The sequence below is a fragment of the Corapipo altera genome, unplaced genomic scaffold, assembly GCF_003945725.1.
Source record: "Corapipo altera isolate COAL_440 unplaced genomic scaffold, ASM394572v1 49, whole genome shotgun sequence".
In the NCBI taxonomy this organism is placed as follows: Eukaryota; Metazoa; Chordata; class Aves; order Passeriformes; family Pipridae; genus Corapipo; species Corapipo altera.
The window spans coordinates 12,170,618-12,194,613 of record NW_020884879.1 but is presented as its reverse complement, the minus strand read 5'-3'; the positions used below and the strand labels follow the sequence as shown (position 1 = coordinate 12,194,613).

The window sequence follows — 23,996 nt, the reverse complement described above, 5'->3', positions numbered from 1 at the left end:
TAGCAACCAAAAAAATCTCACTGGCATGTATACAGCATAATGAGGCAAACATTATACAGTAAGAGATGATGTGAATGTGTCCAAGAGAAGGATGAGTTATTTACTATAATAATTTCTGTATTTTCACATGTTTAGCCACAATCAGTATATTTGTACATGCTTACCCATAAACCAACAAGTTCTTCTCCACCCTGAAACATTCACTTCTTGCATAACCTTGTGATTTGTCCTGAGGTCTACGGGGTTTTGTGCTAGGCTTTTCTTCAGAATCGCTTTCCAAGTCTGAAAACTCCATCAGTTCATCCTCTTTGACTGCACTGTAGAGTCTGGTTTGCTTTCTTACTCTTGGTGTATCAATAACCAGGTTATTCTAAAATAAAAGTGAAAATGTAGAAATTTAGGAGAGGGGAAAAATCCTCAATTTAGTTGTACTAGGAACAATCATAAAGCTCTTACCCTTCCATTTAAAGCATCGATATCCAGCTCAGCTTTCTTCGCCCACTTCTGCCAAAAATTAGGGTCATCCAAAGAAATGTCTGTCCTGTTCCCAGATGCAACAAAACTAGCCTAATAAATGTGAAAACACATGCATTGGTTTCTTAACTACATGCTACAACAAATACCTATTTTTCTCTAGCAAATACACTACTTAGAACTTATAAAATGGTAGCATCAAGAAAGAAAGAAGGTAAACCTGGAAAATATAGATTCCCAACATTTGCAAGGAAAATACCTGAGACAAGTACAGTGAAAAAATAAATAGACACAGAAGGCAACTTAATACTATTTCCATCTATTCTGGTCAGATTTTATTTATTTTCCTCTGAATTTCAGTGCACACCTTTGCAAATGTTGAGCCTTTTCCTTCAGATTCAATAGTAATTGTGTGTGTTCGCCTTAAGAGAATCTGATCGATATCTTCTTCACAAAACTTAGACCCCTCATCTTCCTCATCCATCAGAGCACCATATGCCCCCTTTCGAAGAAGATCTTCAATTTCTTTTTTAGAAAGCTGTTGCACCTGTAACACATAAGAGAGGGGGTTTGTTTTTGTTTTTGTTTTTTTTTGACACTAGCCAATGTGTTCATTTGATAGCACAATCAGATTGATTGTCCTCTTATTTGGCAATTTTAAGAACTGAAACACTACAATAACATGGTGTTGGTCAATTTGAAATCACCTTTTAAAGAAGAATACAAACAACAAAATTCTCAGGGCGAAGTTATGCAAGTAGTTTAAACAACTTAATAATTCATTGTCACTGAATTCCTTTAGCTCTGATGACTGCTGAACTCCTCCTGGGAGCAGATTTAACTTACTAACCTGACAAAAAAGCTAAAGCAAAGAAAGTCCAAAGCAAAAAGGCTACGCCAGCAAAAGCTAACTAGAAGAAATCCATAAAGTGCCAGGATCAACACAATGTAAAGGGTGGAATGACAAGAACAGATCAAGATTGAGGGAACATGACTCCACCTGCCCCCTTTTGGCAATAAGTGAGCCATTAGATAGGCTGAGCCAGTTCACGTAGCCAATGCCCTTAATTAACCCTAATTTAAAATATATGCCATAGTCCATCTGAAAACCACTGTCCTCCAGCTAAAATGCAAACAAGTAAGAAAAGTCTAACACATTCATAGCATTTGTTGACAGTGCACCTTAAAATATTAATTCTCACCCCATTTGTAGCATTTTCTCTTCCGCTCATAGACTGTAGCACAGCCTTATCAAGGCCCAGCTTCAAGCTAGCTTTGTCAAACATTTCCCTTTCATAAGAATTTCTTGTTATCAATCTGTAAATTTTCACTGATTTGCTCTGCCCTATTCTGTGACATCGTGCTTGAGCCTGATGAAACAAAGGCAGATAATCAGTTACAGGTCACAAAAGGAAGAAAAACAAAATTAAAATAATCAACACAGAGAACTTACTTTAAAAGTTATTGTTTTCAATATAAATAATAATGTTTATGCTTTCAAGAGAATGATAATGGATAATTTCTCTTGTACATGAAGAAAATTTCACAGCAAAAAGGCAAAGAAAAATTTTCAATAAAATCATTTCTTGTAACATTACCTGGAGGTCATTTTGGGGGTTCCAGTCTGAATCAAAAATGATGCAGGTATCAGCAGCAGTAAGATTAATGCCCAAACCTCCTGCTCTTGTACACAGCAGGAAAACAAACCTATCAGAATCAGGTCTTGAAAACCTGTCAATAGCTGCCTGACGCAAGTTGCCTCTTACTCGGCCATCAATTCGCTCATATGGGTACCTGAAAAACAGATGCATTTTAGGGATTGCTTTACTGCAGCTGCATTCTTTCTTTAAAAGAATATGCAATTTTTTAAAAAATTGGAAAAAAAAAGAGTAATATGCTACTATAGGGTCAAAAGAACTCCAATAAACTAAGTGACTGCTCCTGTATCCACTAACTTCATCAGTAAAAGACATCCTACTTTGTCTTCTGCTCTGCACCTTTTGGTAAAGAACAGACCTTCACTCTAAGAAATGAAATAAACATTTAGGTCTAAGCTACAAAACTCTAGAGCCACCAAAACATTTAACTGAGCAGTACACTAAGAGGTTTAAAGTTCTCCATATGAAGTAATTTTGTATTCACTCGACAGAAAAAACTCAGTACTTGCAACTTACTTCAAGGCAAGGAAGTATGTTCCTTCCCTTAATCAGATCGCTACAGAAAACACTGTAGTGTTTGAATTTCATCCTTTCTCGTTATGGATTACTCACATCTTAAATACTGTGGCCACTGAGGAAGGCACAGTTTATTTATAATTGTATTATATTGTTGCTCTCACCGTCTTTGAATGAGGTAGTCTTCCAGTATGTCCAAGCAGCGCACCATCTGGGAAAAGATAAGCACCCTGTGGCCACCAGCCTTCAGTTTTGGCAGCAGCTTGTCAATCAGTACTAGCTTGCCAGCAGCCTGGATCATTGCCTGGAGCTGAAAATCTGGAGAGTCGGCATTGTGTGTTTCTTTAAACTCTTCCAAAATTTTCTCTTCAGCACCTGCAAAGATTGGACAGCAATACATGAACGCTGCAAAGGGTTTTATTAATAAACAATGAGCTCGCCTTCAATACCCTATAGAAACTGTAGGAATGTTTTAAGCACTATATGAATAAACATTTATAAAAAATAAACATTTATAAAAAATATTAAGCTTAAATTTAAGACAAACATATACACAAATGCAGCATAAATAAAAAAGTAACTCTGAGAATTCATTCCTTTTTTTTTTCCTCTTTTAAACAACAGCAAGCTCTTTCCTAAAATTCATAGAATTATTGATGCATACAATTTAAGGAAAGAAATTACAAAAAAATATTAAAAAAAACCTATTTCAACTGATAAAATTATTTTTTGTCCTTTTTAAAATGCAATATGAAAGAAAAAATATCCTATTTCTACAGGAAAATACAAGAAATACAAATACATGCCTGTGGTTCCAAAATCAGCCTTAAACACCCACATGACCAGAATCTGATCCTTCCATTATTAATTATAGAATCAAAATCCAAACAATGAAAAAACTAATCGGGGGAAAGCAGCTCTGAAATTATTAGTTTACCTTCTATTTAGCTTTTTTTTCACTGAATGTATTTTTTGTATTCAGTTTGATAAAGCTATCCAACGTATATATTCTTTCCAGCATTAGTAAGTTCTTTCTTGCCGCTCAATTTGCCTATGAATGATACACACAGCAGCATCTATTTCCTTGTTCTGCGCACTACCACAAGACCAAGTTCAAGCTTTCTCTTCAACCTCTCCTATGCTTTTATTGCATTTTTTTTATGTCATTTCTACAAACAGTGGGCAGTTTCAAGAATTATCAGATTGCTATTCTTGGCTAAGTAAAAGGTTAAGAACCTTCGTTCTAAGCTTATTTCATAACCAAATAAACCCTTTTTTGGAACCATCTTTTTCAGTCCCTCTGTTGTTTTTTTTTTTTAAACAAACTGTAGTTTATAAAGTATTTCTAGTTTTTATAACATTCAGCTTCAATTCTTCTTTTGAATAGCACAAGGAAAGCTGGGAGGGCTGGAGGAGGGGGGAAGAACGGCTTACTGCCAGGCTTCTGCTGAGCATCTCTCTCCCATATCCCAGTTCTAAGTAGATGCCTGTAAACAAACACGGAAACGCACCCTCCCTGTGTGATCCCTGGTTCAGTGCCTGCTGTAATGCGGTGCCCTAACTAGATACCACCCTGAGCAGGCTGACTGACAGCTTCGTGCCACTCCACACACTTGAATTACTCGCTTTCACAGAATGTGAAGGACTCAGTGTGACCACATTTGAAGAGAGTTCTACATCCATGGATTTTCCTTATTGGGATTCCCTGTTCCAAGCACCACTCATCCTCATGGGTTGCACATATGAAAAATAAGCCCATATGAAAATCGTGTAATGAGACGCCTAAAGTTCCCCTCAATTTTATCACTTCCCATCTTGTAAAATGGGCAGAAATCTCCAATTCTCTACTGAACTTCAGCAATTTCAGGATACAGTAGACTGTCAAGTAGTTTATACACAGTAACTTCAATGATCTTTCCCAGTTACATCAATTATTTCTTATTCAATTGTGATATCCAAATTTTAGTTTACTACTGTGAAGCAAACCAATATGCAAACACCATCTGCAAAAGCAAACTACCTAAGCCAAGCACATCACAACAAACCCCCAAACTGTTCTAATGAACAGTAAATTTACAGCAGAGCTTGGTTTCAGCAAGACCCACATCCAAACCAGACCATGACCTCCAAAAACCTGCTCTTTCAAGAGCTCTGTCCTAGCTAAACCCCATAAATGGCCATCCTGTCTTTTTAATTACTACTTCAATTGCAATTAAGTCATGTACACTGAGCATTCTGTTACCCAAAAGTTACTTGATGCAGTACCTGCGGGTCTGTAACAACAGTTCCTATCCGGGTTGATTTTTAGTAGGGGATGAAAGGAAGGTATATGAATGTGTGCCTGGGTTTGGTCCATTAGGGAAATCAAATCCCCACTTCCACTCCTAATTATGAGAGGCTTCCAGGGCTCAAGAGAGCAAAACAAACAGAGTAAGGAACCCTTCCAATGTTCAACGCTGTAAGATGTGTAAGTACAGAAGCATTCCCCACTGCTGGCTCTTGGAGACAGAGAAAGAGGAATGATGTATAAATACTTGGGAATGGTTGCTATGGAGAAAACAAGGAGTCCACTCTAAGAGAAATGACAGACAATGCTTTGCCCAAGTTGGTTGGAGAATACACAAAATGTAGTAACTACCTCTAGAAGTCTACTCACAGTCTCAGCAGACCACAGACACATCTATCAATCAAAAAACAAACAAAAAAGCCACTCTGCATTCAACTCCTACCCTGCTACTTCCATCACATAACCTTAACTGAAGAATCTATAGAAGACTTGCTTGCAACTCTTATGCAAAACAAAATGTACAATGTTCTATTTGGATATTCAAATACACATGCAATACTGCTTGCTCACAAAACCTGCAGCCTTGTAAGAAAGGAAGAAAGATTCAGCGAAACTTTAAAAAACCATTTAAGTCTCAAGAACAGAACTTGCTACTGCAACAAATCATTCATCAGAACAATATGCAGCCGTAAGTACTAGCACAGTAAGACTTCTTAAGAGAACTACATAATAATAACAATAATAATAAGAAGAAGAACAATAAGAATAAGAATAAACTTGTGTCATCACACTAAGTACAAAGATGTTGATTATCAGTCAATAAAATAAAACCTCAGGTTTGGACAACTATAGGATAGATTTTCTGTCCTAGAACTACAAAGGACGTATTTGCTGAGTTCCATCTCCACGCTAATTACAGTTGATTTATTTCTTTTTTCCCTCAAATCTGAAGGCTTGACCCACCTGCCATGTTGCTAAGTGAGACCAAGCATGTCCAAAGGTTCAAAAATCACAAAAATGTTATAAAGGCAAATGCATTTAAGAGACAAACACACCCCCTTTTATTAGGGTAAAGATACAGTCATAAAAAAATATTTGAAATTTTCTAAATAACCACCTGGACTTCAGCAGTTCCTAAATGACATTAAATGATATAAGCCTTCTGAGGAAAAAAGATCACTGCTGCAGGCAACACTGCACGCACTACTGATAAATTCTATTTGACAAAAACTAGTAGCAAAATATTAAGTTTATTTCTTTTAGTAAACAAGAAATAAGAAAAAATAATGGTAAGGTTAGAACTATCTGAATGCCAAGAAGCATCAAGTTCAGAAGCTCATAACTTGAACATCCTAAACTATTTTCTGATGAAGTCATTCATATAATGGATTAATGTAAAACAAACAAACAAACAAACAAAAAGAGCAAAAAATCCCCAACAAATGCTGCAACAGAACCACAAGGCTACTTTACTGAATGCTCATATGAGTTTAGAAACTGAGCAGCCACCAGCATGGCTGAGTTAAGCATTCTGGGGTAATCCTGTGTCATATCTTTGGAATAACTACTTGTACATGAAAGATAACTAGATGTAATTTCATGAATCAGTTTAAGCATTCCCCCCACCCCCACTGAAACAAAAAACGTCAAGGAAAAAAACTTAAGTACTGCAATAGGGAAGTCATACAATTAAAAAAACTGAAATCACATATGGCTCTCAAACAACAGTCTTCAATCAACAGTCTCAAACAAACAGTCTTCCATCATAAAGCTTATAACCAGCATTAAACCAACCATAACATAAACCATATCCAGTAAGGAAGGGGAGCTGGGAAACAAGAAATTAGTAGAATGCAAGCCTGTACAGAGGCTTGTGTTACAACCTCAAAGGAAAGAACTGACCAACACTACAAGTTCAGCATACTTCAGACAGCTATAGCTCGCAGGTTCATCATCGGGTTGGCCACTGGAACAGGTTCCCCAGAGAAGCGGTCACAGCACCACAAGTCAGAGTTCAAGGACCATCTGGATGACACTAAGCCATATGAGACAATTTTACGTAGCCCTGTGAGGTGTAGGGAGTTGGACTCAATAACCTCTATGGGTTCTTTTCAACTTAAAATATTCTGTGATTCTACAGTACTTGTAAAGGGTAATCCTGATCTAAAACTAATAGCATCACACCAAAAAGCAACCTTTAAAACCTAAGATGACATTCATACTAATCTTTTTCTTACTAGTTATATTAAGAAAATGAGCTGATAACATGTGGCTATAAAAGGAGGTCTGCAACTTTTATTTAGAAATTTTAAGTCACTATCTAATAATGTTCTACATCAAGAAATTAAGCAGCAGCTAACTACAACTCTGAATAAAAAATCTGCCATATTCATGCCAGCATCCAACAACCCACATGATAACTGAAGTCTTGTTTGCCAGAAATAACAGAAAGAAAACTTGATAATACCAACACTTACTCTGTCAGGGCTAGGAAGCCGTGGAAAAAAGCACAGATGTCTGCAAAAGCAGTGCTGTCCTGGCTAGCACATACCCATACCTATGAAACCTAAAAGGCTATCTCACTTTTCTACTTAAAATACATGAATAAACAAAAAGACACACTGGAATATCCTTAAAACCATTTTTCAAATGAGCAGAAAAATAGGAGGCCTACCATTAATAAGGTATGGATGATTGCAGCATTTTCTTAGTTCCATCATAGTGTTTAAAAGATTAGGTACATTTGCCTGACCTCCACCCTTGGAAAGAAATGTGAAATTCTTTTCAAGAATAGCACGATAGTATTTCTTCTGAATATTTGTCAGCTCAACTTCAATGATTGTTTCCTCTTTGGGGGCCAGGTTCTTTTCTACATCCTCCTTGAGACGTCTCAGCATCATCGGCTTCAAAATAGCTTGGAGTTTTTGCACCTGGAAAACAGATGTTTAATAAATAACGGAATTAAAACTGCAAGGCTTCAAATATTCATTTTTCAATGTCCTTAATTCTAAAATCCTTGTTTCCTACCTCAAGGTAGAGAGCATTTGTAAAAAATCTTTCCTCAATGGCCTAGAGACTGAGTTCTCCTCATTAACTCAGTGACATACACATTTCTAAAGTCAATGTTTAGTGTGTAGCCCTTCTGTTTAGTGATGTCTGTTATTAATAAGACCTCAGAACTATCTTTCTAGACAAGAACAGTACTGCACACAAGTCATGTAGGGCTAACCCTGAGTACAGCTATATAGGCAAATCTAACTTTTGCAGTTCACTTCTAATCACTAAACAGTGATTAATGCTATTTTCCCCCTTCAGAGATCTGCTTCTAATTATCTTCTTATTTCCCTAGTTTTGACATCCACTTAAGTAGAAAACTATTTAGGCCTGGTCTAAAAATGAAAACATTTTAGCTTTAAGACTCTGATAATTTTTAGTGTCTCCAGGTTTTGTGGCATATACTTTAAAACACATCCTAAAGAGTGGAAGGGGGAAAGAAGAAAATGACAATTTTCCTAAAAAAAAAAAAAAAAAAAATGCTAAGTTATTTCAAATTTTTGTAATTCAAGCAGACAAAAGATAAGAGATATCAGAAATCAAATTTTCAGACAAAGAGAACAAAACTGCACACAACAATGCATGCAGTTATTGTCATAGGTTGCAAACAGCCAAATGAAGATCCCATGTTTCAGTTAGCTGCTAATGTTAAGGTGATTTGGCTTTTTAAAAAAAATTTCATACGTGTATGGAAACATTTTACATTTCCGATATAAAACATGCACTGTATATTGATTTAAGCATCTCTTATTGGACAGCTTGAGAAATCTGTTTCTGAGGCAAAAAACCCTCTCCCTCCATTTGCTGAACTGGGTTTCAAGTATGTTCCTGTTTGCACAGAATCATTGAGAAAACTCTCAGATGTTAATTCCACAGAAGTTACAGAGGACACCGATGCTGATACTTAAGGAAGAATGTCAACTGACAAGTTAATTCTCTTAGAAATATTTTTATCCAGAAAGCATTACGAGACACACGACCCCTATTTTTAAACACTACATTTTAACAAAGGGAAGTAACTTTTGGTCAAAAAGCAAAAAACTTAATAAAATGAAAACAAACAAAAACATAGGGATAAACCCACTGTGGTCTTCCAATAAGCAAATAAGTATTATTTGTAAAAACAAGGAATGAAGTTCAGATGTAATTAGATGGATAAATTCAAAATATCTAAACAGAAAAGTAAGTGCACAAGATAAGTTTACCTGCTCTTCTGTTTTAAGATCCCCAAATTCTTGCATGAATGTGGTTTCTGATGGGAAGCGACCTGGTTCCAAGAAGTGAAGCAAGCTAAATAGCTCTTCTACTGTATTTTGCAAAGGGGTTCCAGTAAGCAGCACTTTATGCTCCTGAAAGGTTAAGAAATAGCTGCCTAAGAATTCATCTCAATTAATTTTCAATGGAAAAATACACAAAATTCCTTTCTCTCATCACCATATGTCTGTCTTATCTTTGCTTCCTTTCCCCTCCCCCAGTTACATAAAACTCTTTTCAAGACATTTCTAACTGGTACTCTGGTCTCCCTTCAGCGATAGCTCAGAAAAATACTTCCCTACTCAAGCACCTTCAAAAGTCCTCCAAGACACATGAGATTTTACTGATCCAGACCATCCCAGCTCTTTCACAAGTACAATGAACTTTAAATGGCAAAATTACAGCTCAACGTATACCATCACTTCCAGTAAAAATCCACCGATTTACCAGACATCCAATAGACCTCAGTGCATTAATCTCCTCAGAGCAGGTGTAAGTTTCCAGCACAGTAAACCTGAAGCAGAGTTCTACTGTCCTACTAAATGTTACAGAGCATGAGATGGGCAGAGACTCATAAGAGTTACATATTGCTTTAGAGGAGGAGTACAGAGAGGTTAAGCAACTAGCCCACAGTCTAACACGAATTTCGAAGTATAACAAGAACCCATGTGAGAAGTCCCATATCTCTATCTATTGCCACTACTTTCCTCTACTAGCAACAGTAATAAGGACAATAAATTGTACATAGCATTTTTACAAACTTAGTTATTAACAGAGCATGACTGCATTTTCCTCACATTTTAAAAGAATCTTCTGACCACAAAAAAATAATTATTGTGTCCTTTAAATGGTAAATATCTTTACATTATCTCATTTTTCTCTGTATGTTTAATACACCTATTTTGTATACATATTACATAATTATGTAACATCAGAAACAAACTCACTTTTCCCTTCCTTAGTGACTCTGAAAGAACATCCTTATGGCTACACAACAAATTAACATTAGAGCTGATATTAATGCAGAGCAGTTTAACTCTCATGGCTGAATTTGGTCTCCCGACCACACTACACTTTTAAATAAATGTCTCTGTAAAGAAGTGACTATGGGTTAAGTCACACGAAAGGACAGAAAGGAAAGAACAAATTTATCTTGGTTCTCTTAAAAGAATCCACATAATTCTAGGTCTAAATCAATGAAAAAACTTATTAAGCACCAGCATTCCAAAACTGAAGGTATGCATATGCTTCCAGGTATTTTACAGACTTTCTCATCTGCTTTCCTTCACCTCACTCTTCTTAACACTTGATGATTTACTTCAGAAGAAAACCTTTTATTTTACTTCCCGATTAAATCATAAATCAGAAGTTATAAAAATACAGATGTTCGCACTGACCAGGTCCATCATCTTTAGTCCTTCCAAAAGCTTACAGTTCCTGTTTTTCAGCCTGTGGGCCTCATCAATGACCACGCAACGCCATGGAATGTTACGCAGCTCTGGGCAGTCAGTCAAGATCATTTCAAATGTTGTGATAATGGCATGGAACTTGTAGGACCCCTTTATCACACGACCCTAAAAAGAACAGCAAACATTAAAAGTAAACTCCCTAGCAAAGAGAGGAAGTAATTTGTTTCATCTTCAAAATTTTTGTTTAAAAATACAGAACAGTACAATGAGCAAATTGTTCACTTAAAGTAAATTAAATCATTATTGCTGATTAAATGAGGGAATACAAATGCGTAAGTTTGCTGCTGGCTTCACGATAGGTGTTTTTAATCCTGTATAAAGGCCCACAGAACCACTGCACATTCATTACAAAGAAGTTATACAAGTATTTCAGCTGTAATTCATATGGATTATACTAATGCCTTGAGGCATTAATGTATTGCTGCAATATTCAAACAAGATTTTCAGACTTTGCCAAAGAGAATTCTTTTTTTTCTTTAAAATCAAAGGTATGTGAAGGTCCTCCCAGACAATACAAATAGGGCAGAAGTGCACTAAGGTTTCCTTTTTATGGTTATTTGAATATTGTGCTCTCCAGTAAATTTTTTCCTGGTAGACACTCAGTATTCAAAACACCTATAATTCATAGAACAGTTTGGGTTGGAAGGGACCTTAAAGACAACCTAGTTCCAAACTCCCTGCCATGAGCCCCAACACTTTCTACTTCATTAGTTTGCTGAAAGTTCCATCCAACATAGCCTTGAACAATTCCAGGGATGGGGCATTCACAACAACTCTAGTAAACAGCTTTGAAAGAAGCAAACATTTGAACTCTTAAATGGAGAATGCATACAATTCCATAATATTTTTGTATATCTGTATTAAGCAAAGTTTAACAGGACAATTAACTTGATGTCTGGCACCATATTCACTATCATTCATTAAGAGTCTTGTTTTCAGCACTTATACAAAGAGAGTCTTTACAAAAAACCCAGCCTGAATAAACTTTACTTATGAACACGTAATGAGCATCTTTCTGATACACTATGCTCCTTCCCAATGCTGTTCAAAGAAAAATGCAATTTGGTATCTCCAATGTCACTGGGTCTGTGCAGAAAAACTGTCTCTCTAAGGATGGGCCTCACACAAGTTCAAAGCCATTCTATGTTTTCAAAGCAGGACTATGTCAGGGGTTGTATATTGAATACATTTCAAAAGAAACAGATATTTTACAGCAAGGTGACCATTTCTTCCTTTGGACCTGTGCAAGACTGAATCCTTTTATAAGTGACCTGCATATAACCCTTTCCAAACCTTAGAGATCAGAACTGGCTACTGATTGAATAAAATGATTGGAAACCTGATATTCTGAACTCAGCATTATATCTGCCTTCTTGCACCAAGAACACTTCAGAGGGAGTAATGACCTGCTCAACTACGCTTTCTCATGGCATAGTCCTGAAACATTTATCTTCTTAGAGACAAAAAAAGTTGCTACTTAACAAACAGCAGATGAAGATATACTAAGTGGGCAGCTTTGAAAGCCAGCAAATTGAAATGCTGTAACCTTTTCATGAGCCAAGTAAACTTCTATCACGAACAAGTCAACTCTTTCACAGAGCTCTGTCATTAGCGCTATTTGGTATATATAGTTTTCCTGATCTTAAAGTAGAACTCCTTCTAAGAAGTAGAACACTTTAGAAAAGCAAATGTTTTATTTGATATTCCATCCAGGGAAGGTCCCCTAGAAGGATTTTTCAGTTATATTGCTCAAGAACACCAGAATAGACTTCTCTATGAGAATCTCACAAGCAGAATGTCTCTGGTAATACCATATCCTTACTGTTGAAGTCACACCACTGCAGAAACTTATTTTGTCATCAACAACTCTCTAGCATTTCACAACAACTTGACTCTGGTAACTGGTGTTGACTCTGAAAACCCACACTACTGCAGATGGGTAGGTGCTTTATATGCATGCTGTCTCTTGTTACAGCCCTTCAAAGCCACTCAGACTTTCTCAATGTTCAGTTGTCTTTCTGAGAAACAGTTCAGCTTGAGAGGTTTCTTTTCACATTAAGACCTAAAAAGCCAAAGATGCTGATGTCTTGGTTGATATGTTTGGCAAGGGAACTAGAAATGAAACTGCCAAATCCTGTCTTCTTTCTCTCCTTTCTTGTCTCCCATCGTACGCCCAATGATGATACTTCAGAGAATGCCAGACTGAACACTACATGGGGACTATTTTGTCAGAATACGAAGAGACTTTTTTTCCCCCATATTTCATTTTCTAACATGCGTTTCACAGCTGACACCATCTTACAAAGAATGGAACACAGAAGGTGACACATCTAAGCTAGCTGCCACCAAAAGGATGAGTTCACTCCCTTTCTCCTTTATCTGCAAATGTAGCAATTGCCTGAATCTCCTCTCCAGCCAGTTCAGGGAGCAAAGCTAGCAGAAAATGATTCATTTTCTCATTGCCATGAGTGCTTTGTCATTACTCGCTGTGGGGTTAAATGACTGCCACGCTCACTGCAAGAGGCGAGTTAAGAATATGGCAACAGGGAGACCAAAACTTTCTGCAGCGTCTTGCTGTAAATCCTTTTAGTTGCCTTTAGAGCAACGAAACAATATTGCCAAAATAACACTAAGAATCTGCACAGTAAGTGGGATTTTTCTGATGACATTCCTTCAGGTTTCATGCTAGGTAACTGCTGTATCCTAAGGGGAAGAACATGCTGAGAACAAGCACTGCTTAAATAACCAACAAACATGATTTTTAACACAGGAAACATTTCAGTAGAGACAGTATTTATATAAATCCAAATTTTTAAAGTATATAAACTTATCAATCTCTGCTAAGAAATTATTTTTAAAAATTATTTCAATTCCACTTCATTTGTACACTATACATCTAGGTAAGAAGCTAAATGTGATAATTATCATAAGGAATATCATAGAATCATAGAATGGCCTGGGTTGAGACCTTATAGATCCAGTTCCAAGCCCCCTGCTGTGGACAAGAACACTTTTCACTAAACTGGTTGCTGAGCTCTATCCAACCTGGTCTTGAACACTTCCAGGGATGGGGCATCCACAGCTTCTCTGGACCACTAGACCTCAGCGTAGCAACTGTTATTCAATTAAATCTTTAACAACCAGGTATATGATTTTGATTTGAAAGTTTCTTGGATAAATTGCTGAGACGATTATTGTCAAGACCAAACAGATGTAAAATCTAACCAATATAAATTACTTTGTGTTTTTCTACTATATTTAAGTACGTGATTCTATTTCTGTTTGTCCTAATGGCATGTCAAGTTGTGCCACAGTCATCACCTCCAAAAGAGTTTTTAATCAAATCTTTCCCTGTAAAAGCATACTTTATATCTTGTAAACACCCTCATAGCTTTGCTCTAAGACTCCAGTTTTTCAACACTCTTTTTGAGGACAGGAAGTGAAAGCTAAGCAGGACTACTCACCACATTACTGACAAAGAGAAGAATGCTGTAACTTCTCTCATCCTTATTAAAGATTTGTTTCCTCCTACACACTAGCCCTTTTCACCACAGTCTCACAGTATGAACTCATATTTAACTGGTCGTGTGCCATGGCACAAAAGAATCTACATTTGTCTTACAGCCTTCTCAGAGCCGAGCTCTCTGCCTACAGTAAGAATCTTCATTCCTTGTCCACAGATAGCCGTATATTTACCTATTCTGAGTATTGTTAGCTTGGACACCATTTATTAAGTAACACAGCTTACTCTGTATGCATGAACTGTCTTAATTATTTACCACTATCCCTGTCTTTGCATCATTTCAAAACTTCCTCAGTAATGATTTTATGTTTTCTTTCAGGTCATTGATAAAAGTGTTATATAGCTCATGGACACAAACCAATCCCTGAAGAGCTATGCTGGAAATGCAAATCATTTCTCATTTACAATTACATCAAGACATATCAGTTAGCCAGTTTTAAATCCACTTAATGTGTGCCATATTGATTTTATATCCTTCTAGTTTATTAATCAAAATATCCAGTGGCATAAAATCAAATGCTTTACAGAAAACCTAAATGTATGAATTCACCACTATCACTTCCTTAAGATCAGTTGAAAATAATACTCCACAATATATCAAATCAGGTTGGACTTCCACTCTTTTCATTTTTCCTCTTAAGTGAAGAGGATTATATTGTTTTGCAATATCGTTCGATGTATGCACATTATTTTCCCCCAATTCTGTTTACTCTGGGCAAAGCCATGCACTTAAGAGTAGAGGTCTGTTGTTCTTCTTAGCTTCTGTTTTCCAAATAATTTTTTGTTTTTACCCCTAACCTTTTCTGTACCTGCTTTCCTTCACTCACAGAAACTATTCAACCTGAGTACAGTAACGCAGATTCAAAATATATTCTGACTTACAAAATTTGATTAAGAAGCATCAACAAGTCTAATTTCTGGAAGCAGGTCTTTCCTGGAATGGTGGGCAAAGATTTATTTTTAAGCTTAGTTCCAATTAAAGTATGCATAGTAACAAAAACCTTTCATGAAACAATGAAACTCTAAACAAGAGTTGCACCATCCCTTAGTGCTCCTCTATTTCCAGCTGATCTCTTGGCTGCTATTAAAAAGCACTCTCCTTACTAATACACGTATCTTCTTTATTAGCTAAAACCTAACATATCAGTACTGCAAAACTAATTGATGCTTAAATTAATAAACAACACTAAGGCAGATACAAAAAAAAAAAAAAAGAAAAATCATGAAGAGCTTTTACCTGTGGATCTTTGAAATACATTTCATACAACTGAATGGTCCGTCGACTTGCTTGACTCCCATGATACACAACCACATTTAACTCTGTCCAGGTGCGGAACTCCCTTTCCCAGTTGGGAATTGTGGACAATGGTGCAATAACCAAGAAAGGACCATGGATTCCTTTCAAATATATCTCATAGAGAAACGTAATGGACTGGATAGTCTTTCCCAACCCCATTTCATCTGCTAAAATGCAGTTTCGTCTGAAAACAATAATACAAACAGTCTGAATGATTTATCCCTAACTTAAAACATAGAAAATCAGTAAGAAGATAGCCTGAATAAACCAGATATTTCTAAAATTGCAAGTTTACACTGAAAAGACATCATAATCTTTTTGCATTTTAAATAAATGTTATGATTTGTGATGCAATAAGCACGGATATATCCGTTCTATGTACCTCTCAAGTTCACAATGGGAAGGAAGGGGCAGCAGGGGGTATGCATGAACCCGAAGTATTTGCCACAAGAATCTATCTGAAATGTTCATGTTCCACCCCAAATTAGTTTGTATATGACTCCCACAGCAAAAAATGAGACATGTAAATGATTCTAAAACCTCAATTTAGATGATTACTTTAAAAGGTTATTATTTCAAATAAGCTATAAAAGCTTTTCCAAAGCAGGATTCAGCAGTTAGCAATGTTTTACGTACGTGTTGTACCAATTGAAAAGAAGCCAGTTTACTCCCTCCAACTGGTATTCCCTGAGTTTGTTATTGTTTTTATACTCCCTGGAACTCTCCGATTTCTTCCAGTCATCGGCAGGAGGTGTCTCCTGTTTCAAATACAGCAAATCCCATTAGTGGTTTCTAAAAGACCACATTACTTTACTATTTTCAAATAAAATCCTCTATATGGAGCCAATTCTTACCACACGCTCCACTTCTGGCTCCCTAGACATCAGTTTCTCAAATTCTTCGATCTTAGCTTGGTCGATGTCTTGCTTGAGCTCCCAAGTGCTGTCTTCATAAGGAAGCGAACACCATTTCACCAGATAATGCGTTACAGGCTTTGTTAAGACAAAAATAATATTACATCACAATATAGAAAGAATAAAAGTGTAACCATTTTTACAGGAGATCTGCAGGTCAGATAAAATTCAAAAAGCTTTACCAGACCTGAATCAGTCAAAAGGATAAGCTAACAGCAGGCTGACACCTTGACAACCTAACGAAGTAAGATTAGAATGTGGGGAACGCAGGCTTTTCACTAAAACGAGCACGCTACATTTGAAATCACTAAGGTTAGACTAAAATTTAGAAGTAAAACAATATTAATTTTTCAACCCTTACAATTTCTATGACTTACTACATATTGAAAAAAGTCAACAGTTATCTTTTATCAGTGTCATCAAAAACTTCCCAGCAGGTAACTCAACCACTGCCATTCACTGACAGAGCAATATGGAAACACTGGCACAGCCAGTGAAGCTTTCTATTCTCCCAGGACCAAAAAGGAATCTCCTGAATCTTGTTCTGCAGAACAAGTCATTAAAAATGAAGGAACAGTGAATTCATGAACTCTTCCCCAACAGGTAGTCCAAACCATGTCTAAACCATTCTGACACTTAACTAAGACTCTTTCTTGCAATTTTCATTTAAATTCTGCATTACATGCATGAACATCATATTCCTACTGTATTAAGTACCACTCCTCTGTTGTTGTTGTTTGGTTACTTTGTGGTAGGTTTGTTTTAAATATAGGTAACTTATAAGAAGTTTGGAATTTTCACTTAACTCCCTTTATTTTAGGGAAACTGCTATATTAGCCAATGTTTTCTCAGACACGTTCCTATTTTATACACACATATACTGTGGTAGTTTCTGTAAGTGTTTATTATATTCACATTTCTAAACAATAAATTCTAAACACAATGTCTATATGACTACAGATGCACTAAAAGTTTTGTTTACCTCTCCATTATCATCTGTGCTACGTGAAACATCCATGATTCGATCAACTTCCACATAATCTGGATTAAAAAGCTCATCATCAATCTGTTCAAGGAGAGAGGCAAAAATATAAAAGATATCTCTATTAGCCCTTCCAGAGAGGAAAAATGATTATATATTTCACCACACAATAATATTTTGGGTCACGGTGACACAGAATTTATATTTGGCAAACTTCAACATGTTAATTGAAATGCTACAATTCAGCAAGATCATTCCCCGTGAGGGAATCAGACTTCTCAGACTTTGTTAACTGGGCCTCTTAATTACTGTGTGAAACCTTTTACTGTGAGAGAATGTTTAAGAATATTTTAAATGAAGTGTGAAATTACAATTCACTAATGAGCAATCGAAAAGGCTTATGGCATGCAATGCATTTAGCATTCTTGAAAACTACAGCTTGCAATAAAGAAATTAGAGCCTTCTATACCAAGTGCCTTTGGATTATTTTATCTACAGGAACTGGCTAACAGCTTTATAAGCAAGATTCGAAGATTATTATTTCAAAAACAGAGAAAAGACAATGCATGCATACACAGTTTCTCCAAAAAATCACAATTTGTTATGTTCTTTCTTATTCCTTCAACAACTTACAGGATACACTTGCATACTAAAGCACTGTGTTTAATTTTATATTTTTATAAAAGAGACAGACAAAAGGATTAAAGACTATGTACATTTTAAAAGCTTTTTCTAAAGCAAGAAGAAATTCCAAGTATTTACAATAACTTGTGATCCACTTGGAAAAAGATGAAAAAAAGAATATAGAAGCAATTCCAGGTGCCTTCACTGAGAACAGATGAAAATTTTCAATTTGCAACAAGTTTTGCTTGGCTTGAACAATATAGTAAAATAAATATAAATAAATAAATACAGTAGCTGATGAACCTCATTTTTTTTTTCTTAAAAGACAGCATTTTACTGAAAGGTAAGCTTTCAGAGACATAAATCAGCAGATCTGGTCTTTTATTGACAGGACCCCTGCCACATTACTGCTTATGGCTCTAAGTGAAATTAAATTGATGATAAAAAGCTTAGAATCCCTAGTGAGCAGCAGTCCATAACACAGAAAAATGGGATGCATTTTTTCCAGAATAATCAGCTCCCGAGAAAAGGGACATGGTACTGATTCAGTCATGCTTACAAAGCAAACAACTGGCCACTCACTTTAAAAATAACTCAAAAAACCCACTAGAGGAAAAAGCATAGTCAGGATAGATCACTTGAGTTTCACAGACTTGTATCCAGAATGGTTCTGCTTTATACCACAATAAATGCTACTGATATATCACACAGTTATTCAAAATGTTCTGCTCGTATACAGAACAAGAACTCGTAAGAACATTCCTTAAAACACCCAAAAGAAATAAACAAATCATACTTCTGAAAGGAATTTGTTCTGGCCCTGTTTTGCCTTAAACCGCTTAATCTTCTGCTGAATTCTCTTGTCTTTGTCCAGCTCTTCCACAGATGCCCACTGACAGTGAAGGTAAGAACTAGAAGATGAAACAGAAAAATCTTACTCAAAACTGCTTCCATTGCAATCCTTATGTATCCCACTAGCATAACAAGATATTGTAATGCTGTGCTTGGAAAACTGGACACTATCCTTTTCATAATACAGGTTATTAACAATCATTCTTGAAAGTAACTATACTTACTAACAGAGAAACTTGCCAGGAAATAGAAACAACTCCCACTCAAAATTTAAATATATACTGTCTACATTTAGTGTTCGGCACAAAGTTAGGATGATTTTTATTGGGTATACTTAAAACATAAATATTATACAAGACATTTATAATAATGTCACTATCTAGCAATATATTCTAGCAAAGAGTAGGGTTTTCAGAAGTTAATGAAAATATGCAAACATTTTAACTACTAACGTACTATATAATTTTTTTTGTGAGAACAACATTGTAATCAGAAGTTGCTTGTGAGTCAACTGCAGTTTTAACACTGACAGAAAGAAAAGAAAACCCCTTGTAAATGCAGCTCCATGGTAATAATCCCTCTTTAAGAAAACACAGAGTAAGGAAAAGCATCTCTGCCAAACTGACTTGTCCCACTTCATAAATTTAGAGTCTGTCAAAAGTTCTATTGCTAAGACATGAATAGTTATGACAAAAATTACATGTCTATGTAATAGAACTAAACAACTACAATTAAGCAATTAAACACCGTGCAATAAACAATATAGTGCAAAAGGTACAAAATGACAGCATATTTAAAGTGAAGTCAACTATATGCAGTTAGCTGCAAGAAACTCACTTTCAGCAGATTTCTATCTCTCAGATAGAAAATTTGGTAAAATTAAACAAGACAAGCTATTTTTCTACAAGAAAAGTGAGCTTATCCAGTTCTGAAGTATTTTATTTTAAATACTGATTGCATTGCAGTTTCAGAGTCCAGAGGTGAAACAATATGCTGTTCTCACCACTCTAACATCCCTCTTATGGAGAGACAGTGATCTACTGGAATATGGAAAGCCATCTCCTTTATTATCTTAGACATTTTGTTGAACACAAATCTTGTTTTTGAAACAACATCAAGGGTTATTTTTGAGTAGTTTGCACACACATTACTCTACAGTTGCAGTTAGACCTACACAGCTACATATGTATGAGTTCATGAATCTGCATGCATAATGAGCCTTAAAGCTTTTAATAGCAGAGCAACTTTACCTACGGATTTAATTTTGCAGAGAACACAAATTAAGACAACACTATCAAATCTAGTACCACCAACGCAACCTATTTCCCTGTTTATTTGTCATTGTTTTGGATTAAATATTAGATATGCTTAAAGTTTGATAGTAACAGTTATATCAATTACAAAACCAGTTTTTGGAAACTATTTGGAAGTTACGTGAACTTAAAGACAGCAATCAAACTTATAACTTTACTTACAAGTTTTTGTACTTTACATAGAATTCCTCTATTTCTACCTCCTCTCCGTTCTCCGTCTATAAGAAAAGAAATGTTGAAATATGAATTAAACCTCTAAATAGCCCAATTTATAAATGATTAAAAGTTATCTGAAATATAAAATAAGGTCCCCACACAGATACACAAGTGGAGGTGTAGGAAAAGGTTTGTGGGGGAGGACATGGGTGAGGAGTTTCCTCCAGCTGCTTACCCAAGTACATAGTGCACTGCTTACTACAACTTCCAAGACATGAATCATTTGAACTCCTCCCTAACCACATGCAGCTTCATTCACAACCTCACCCCAAATCTGGCTTTCTGCCAAACCCACAGTGTTAAGTAGAAGCCAAGTGTACCATTTTCTCAGGCAGCAGCCAATTAGCAACTGCACTCCTGAATGCCATATGTATTATTTTTGGCTGGCTCATGGCAACTTTACATTGTGGGTTTTGTAATGTTTTAAAAAAGAGTTTTAAAAGGGGTTTATTCCTCCATATAGTTAATAACTCCAAACAAGAAGCCATATAAAACTAAACCTTATACCTCTGCTAGAATTTTAGTGCATCAGTGTTCATGGCTTTAGTTTTACTCAATGGTGCAATTAAATTCACTCAGGCAAGATGTCTCACATACAGAGCAGCCAAATTAAATTAACACCCAAAAACTACATTTAAAGCAAGGTTAAAATTGTGATACAAACCAGCAAAACCAAGGGCATTCAGTGTTAAGGGTTGAGACTATCCTTAACTCATCCCTAGTGCCAAAGCATTGCATAACATATGGCATGTAATACTTTGTTGAATTACTCCTGAACCCAGCCATAGGACAAACTAAGGACAGTGCACCAGGCACACAATTAGAATTCAGTTTATGTCACAACATTAACGGTTTGTGTTTACTAATGAACTTTGGAACAATTTTAAATAGAAGAGCATTTTCTGTTTTACATACTTTATCAGGGACAACAACATCTGTAATAAATATTGTATGCAGCACTAAATAGACAAAACTGTTGACTGCTGTGTAAGTCAACACTCTTTGTATTTATATACACACATTTTAAAAAGAGAGAGAAAATATATATACACACACAAGAGAGACTGTGCTAAAGCTTGAATTGTCTCCTAGTTGCTGGTTAGATGTTACCTCCACAGCAGTCCAGTTAAGGAACAGTAACAACTGAATTAAACTGTGTTCTAGCACAGTAAAGTTCATTAATTTCTAGTCCCTGATTCACATAGTATTTCTTTGCTTCCAGACTAGCAAGGGATTTTATCAGTTAAGCATTTATATCATTCCAGCAGTCTGCTGGTGTTCCTTTCTAGAGAGAGGAACAACACCAGACTTCAACTATTTCACCCTAAAGAAAAGGAAGATAAGGTATTCCTGGTACTACTTTCTTGATCTTCTTGAATCCTCTGTCAAAGAAGATAAACTGTTCAAACTATCCCCAATCCCTAAACACAGGGAAGAAACTTCTCTGTCACTCACAAAGACACTGTCAACGGAAGGAATCTGAAGACCATCAGGATTCTTCTTTAAACAAAAAATTTAAAAGGGCCTTTCTCAAGAAGGTATTCATATTTAGAGATCAAAACTGCTTTGAAAAAAGAAGCATTAATAAATGAAGACCACATTATCTGGAACTTATTCATTGCCCTGAGGCAAAATTGGTCTTTAAGAAGTCAACTCTAATTTTAAGACATTAAATTCTTTTATTTTCTAAAATGTATTGTGGCCAAGTCTCTTTGATTAGTGTTAAATCAGAGTCCTCTGAGATCCATCAATCTTACAATGACAACATGGTTAAACACCTTTACGTAGAGGTTTCATATTAGCCAATTTAACTCCCCTCAACAGTATTTCAGTCAAGTATATTTTCTGTCAGCTGCCAACTTAATAACAATAATTTACAATGTAGATCTCGATAAATCCTGTAACTCTCACAAGTAAAACACTTTTGTATTGTCTACCAGGTAATAACTGGTCTATGTTATTATATGTTCTATGAGAGTGCATCAAAGATTCATTTAAGTAAAAGGTATTTCAGAAAAAATGTTCTTAAAATCTTAGTCTGGCATCCAACACTTATGCTCTCCTCCAAAAATCTAATCAAGTTCCAATTGCCAGCCCTCAAGTTGGAGTTAACAGTGCATCGGTTTGGGATATATGGGACAGCAGCTTATGACCCTGACATCACTGTTCAACCCCCACTACAAGTACATTTACATTAACCAGGTAAAAAGGTGAGATAGAACATTTATGCAAAATTCTCCCAAAACTGATTACAGAGACATGCTCAAATAACACATGGCAGACTTGGGCAATGCAGGACACTTCAAATTATCACTGCCAGTTGCAACCAGAATTGACAATCTGATCCACAGTCTCTGCAGATAACTGAGTAAACAAATGATCCCTTCCTTCAAGGAATGCAAAGTAACACATAAGAAACAATCACCTCAATGGATACACAGCACTAGACTGTAAACTTATTGGTTTGAGGAAGAGATGTAGGAGTTGTACACATTTCAATTAGATCTAATTCTCATGTGCACTTGTAGGCAAAACGACACATTCAGATGTGTAACATGCAGTTATAATGTTGTACAAACTCCACATCTTTCCATAATATGTGCTATTTGTGCTGGATACCATATTCAGCTCTAGACATTCCTTTTCAAAGTTAAAAAGCAGAAATTCAAAGGGGACTGTATAAAAAATTTCAACATATAAACTTAAGACATTAGGTTTGGAAGGAGAGTGATACATATACTTAATGCTTTCTGCAAGAGGAAAGAGTATATTCAAGGGAATTCAACATTCCATGTTAAGAACAACAGGGGAAAACACTGTCTTTCATACTTCAAACATGAACTAATTTCTACCTTTTACTCTCTATGTTTCAAAAATGGCTGCATCCTATCTGGTAACTCCACAACCAGACTAAGACCATTTCTGAGAAAACCAGCATGATTCTGTGATAAGAATACTGCTCCAAAAGCGTAGTCATGATCTAATGTCCTGTACCTGAATGCAACATCTTTGTTACAATCTAATCCACTGAAAGGTTTCCTAGTGAAGCCTTTCCTCATGTTTATTTTATGCACTGGTCCTGATCGCAGCAATTTTACTTTGATTAGTAATCTAACAACCAGGGTTTTGATGACGTTAGTAAGAGTGTAAAAGACCTTTAATAAAAGCACAGTTGGATACTTCAGATGTTAAATATTAACATCCTGAAATCCATTTTTTTTTTTTTTTTGGATTTTGGAGGAGTGGGTTGGAGAGAAGATCAGGGAAAGAAGAGACACCCCTCAAACCTGCAAATACAATCCATAAAAAACATTAAAGAAAAAGCTCAATATAGAGCTTGCCTCCAGCAGAGCATGCAATCAAAGACATGTAGGCAGCAGACCAACCACTTCCCACAAACTGCAGCAAAATACACACTCCCCATGAGTAATCACACCTTTGTTTGCTGGGGAGAGGAAGAACACAAGAATAATTGGTGAAAAACAGCTTCCAGTGTAAAGACATCTATGAAAAGACCACATTCTCCTCTCTTGCCTAGCAGACCATCAGGACAACTAATGACT

The 23,996-nt window shown here is 36.0% G+C and overlaps 1 protein-coding gene across 6 annotated transcripts in view; it reads right to left on the bottom strand.

The window, feature by feature from the left end:
- Positions 1-23,996, bottom strand: part of CHD7 (chromodomain helicase DNA binding protein 7) — a 129,713-nt gene that overhangs the window by 17,446 nt on the left and 88,271 nt on the right. For all 6 annotated transcript variants that reach the window (XM_027638449.1, XM_027638455.1, XM_027638454.1 and 3 more), the window contains 15 exons: positions 20,380-20,435; positions 18,849-18,963; positions 17,429-17,512; positions 16,387-16,524; positions 16,169-16,290; positions 15,473-15,716; positions 10,641-10,817; positions 9,195-9,338; positions 7,610-7,865; positions 2,813-3,023; positions 2,073-2,268; positions 1,677-1,844; positions 842-1,021; positions 457-567; positions 165-370 (listed from right to left, as the gene is read on the bottom strand). In XM_027638449.1, the coding sequence (XP_027494250.1) occupies positions 165-370; positions 457-567; positions 842-1,021; positions 1,677-1,844; positions 2,073-2,268; positions 2,813-3,023; positions 7,610-7,865; positions 9,195-9,338; positions 10,641-10,817; positions 15,473-15,716; positions 16,169-16,290; positions 16,387-16,524; positions 17,429-17,512; positions 18,849-18,963; positions 20,380-20,435 (2,408 nt within the window). The remainder of the gene's footprint in view (positions 1-164; positions 371-456; positions 568-841; positions 1,022-1,676; positions 1,845-2,072; positions 2,269-2,812; positions 3,024-7,609; positions 7,866-9,194; positions 9,339-10,640; positions 10,818-15,472; positions 15,717-16,168; positions 16,291-16,386; positions 16,525-17,428; positions 17,513-18,848; positions 18,964-20,379; positions 20,436-23,996) is intronic.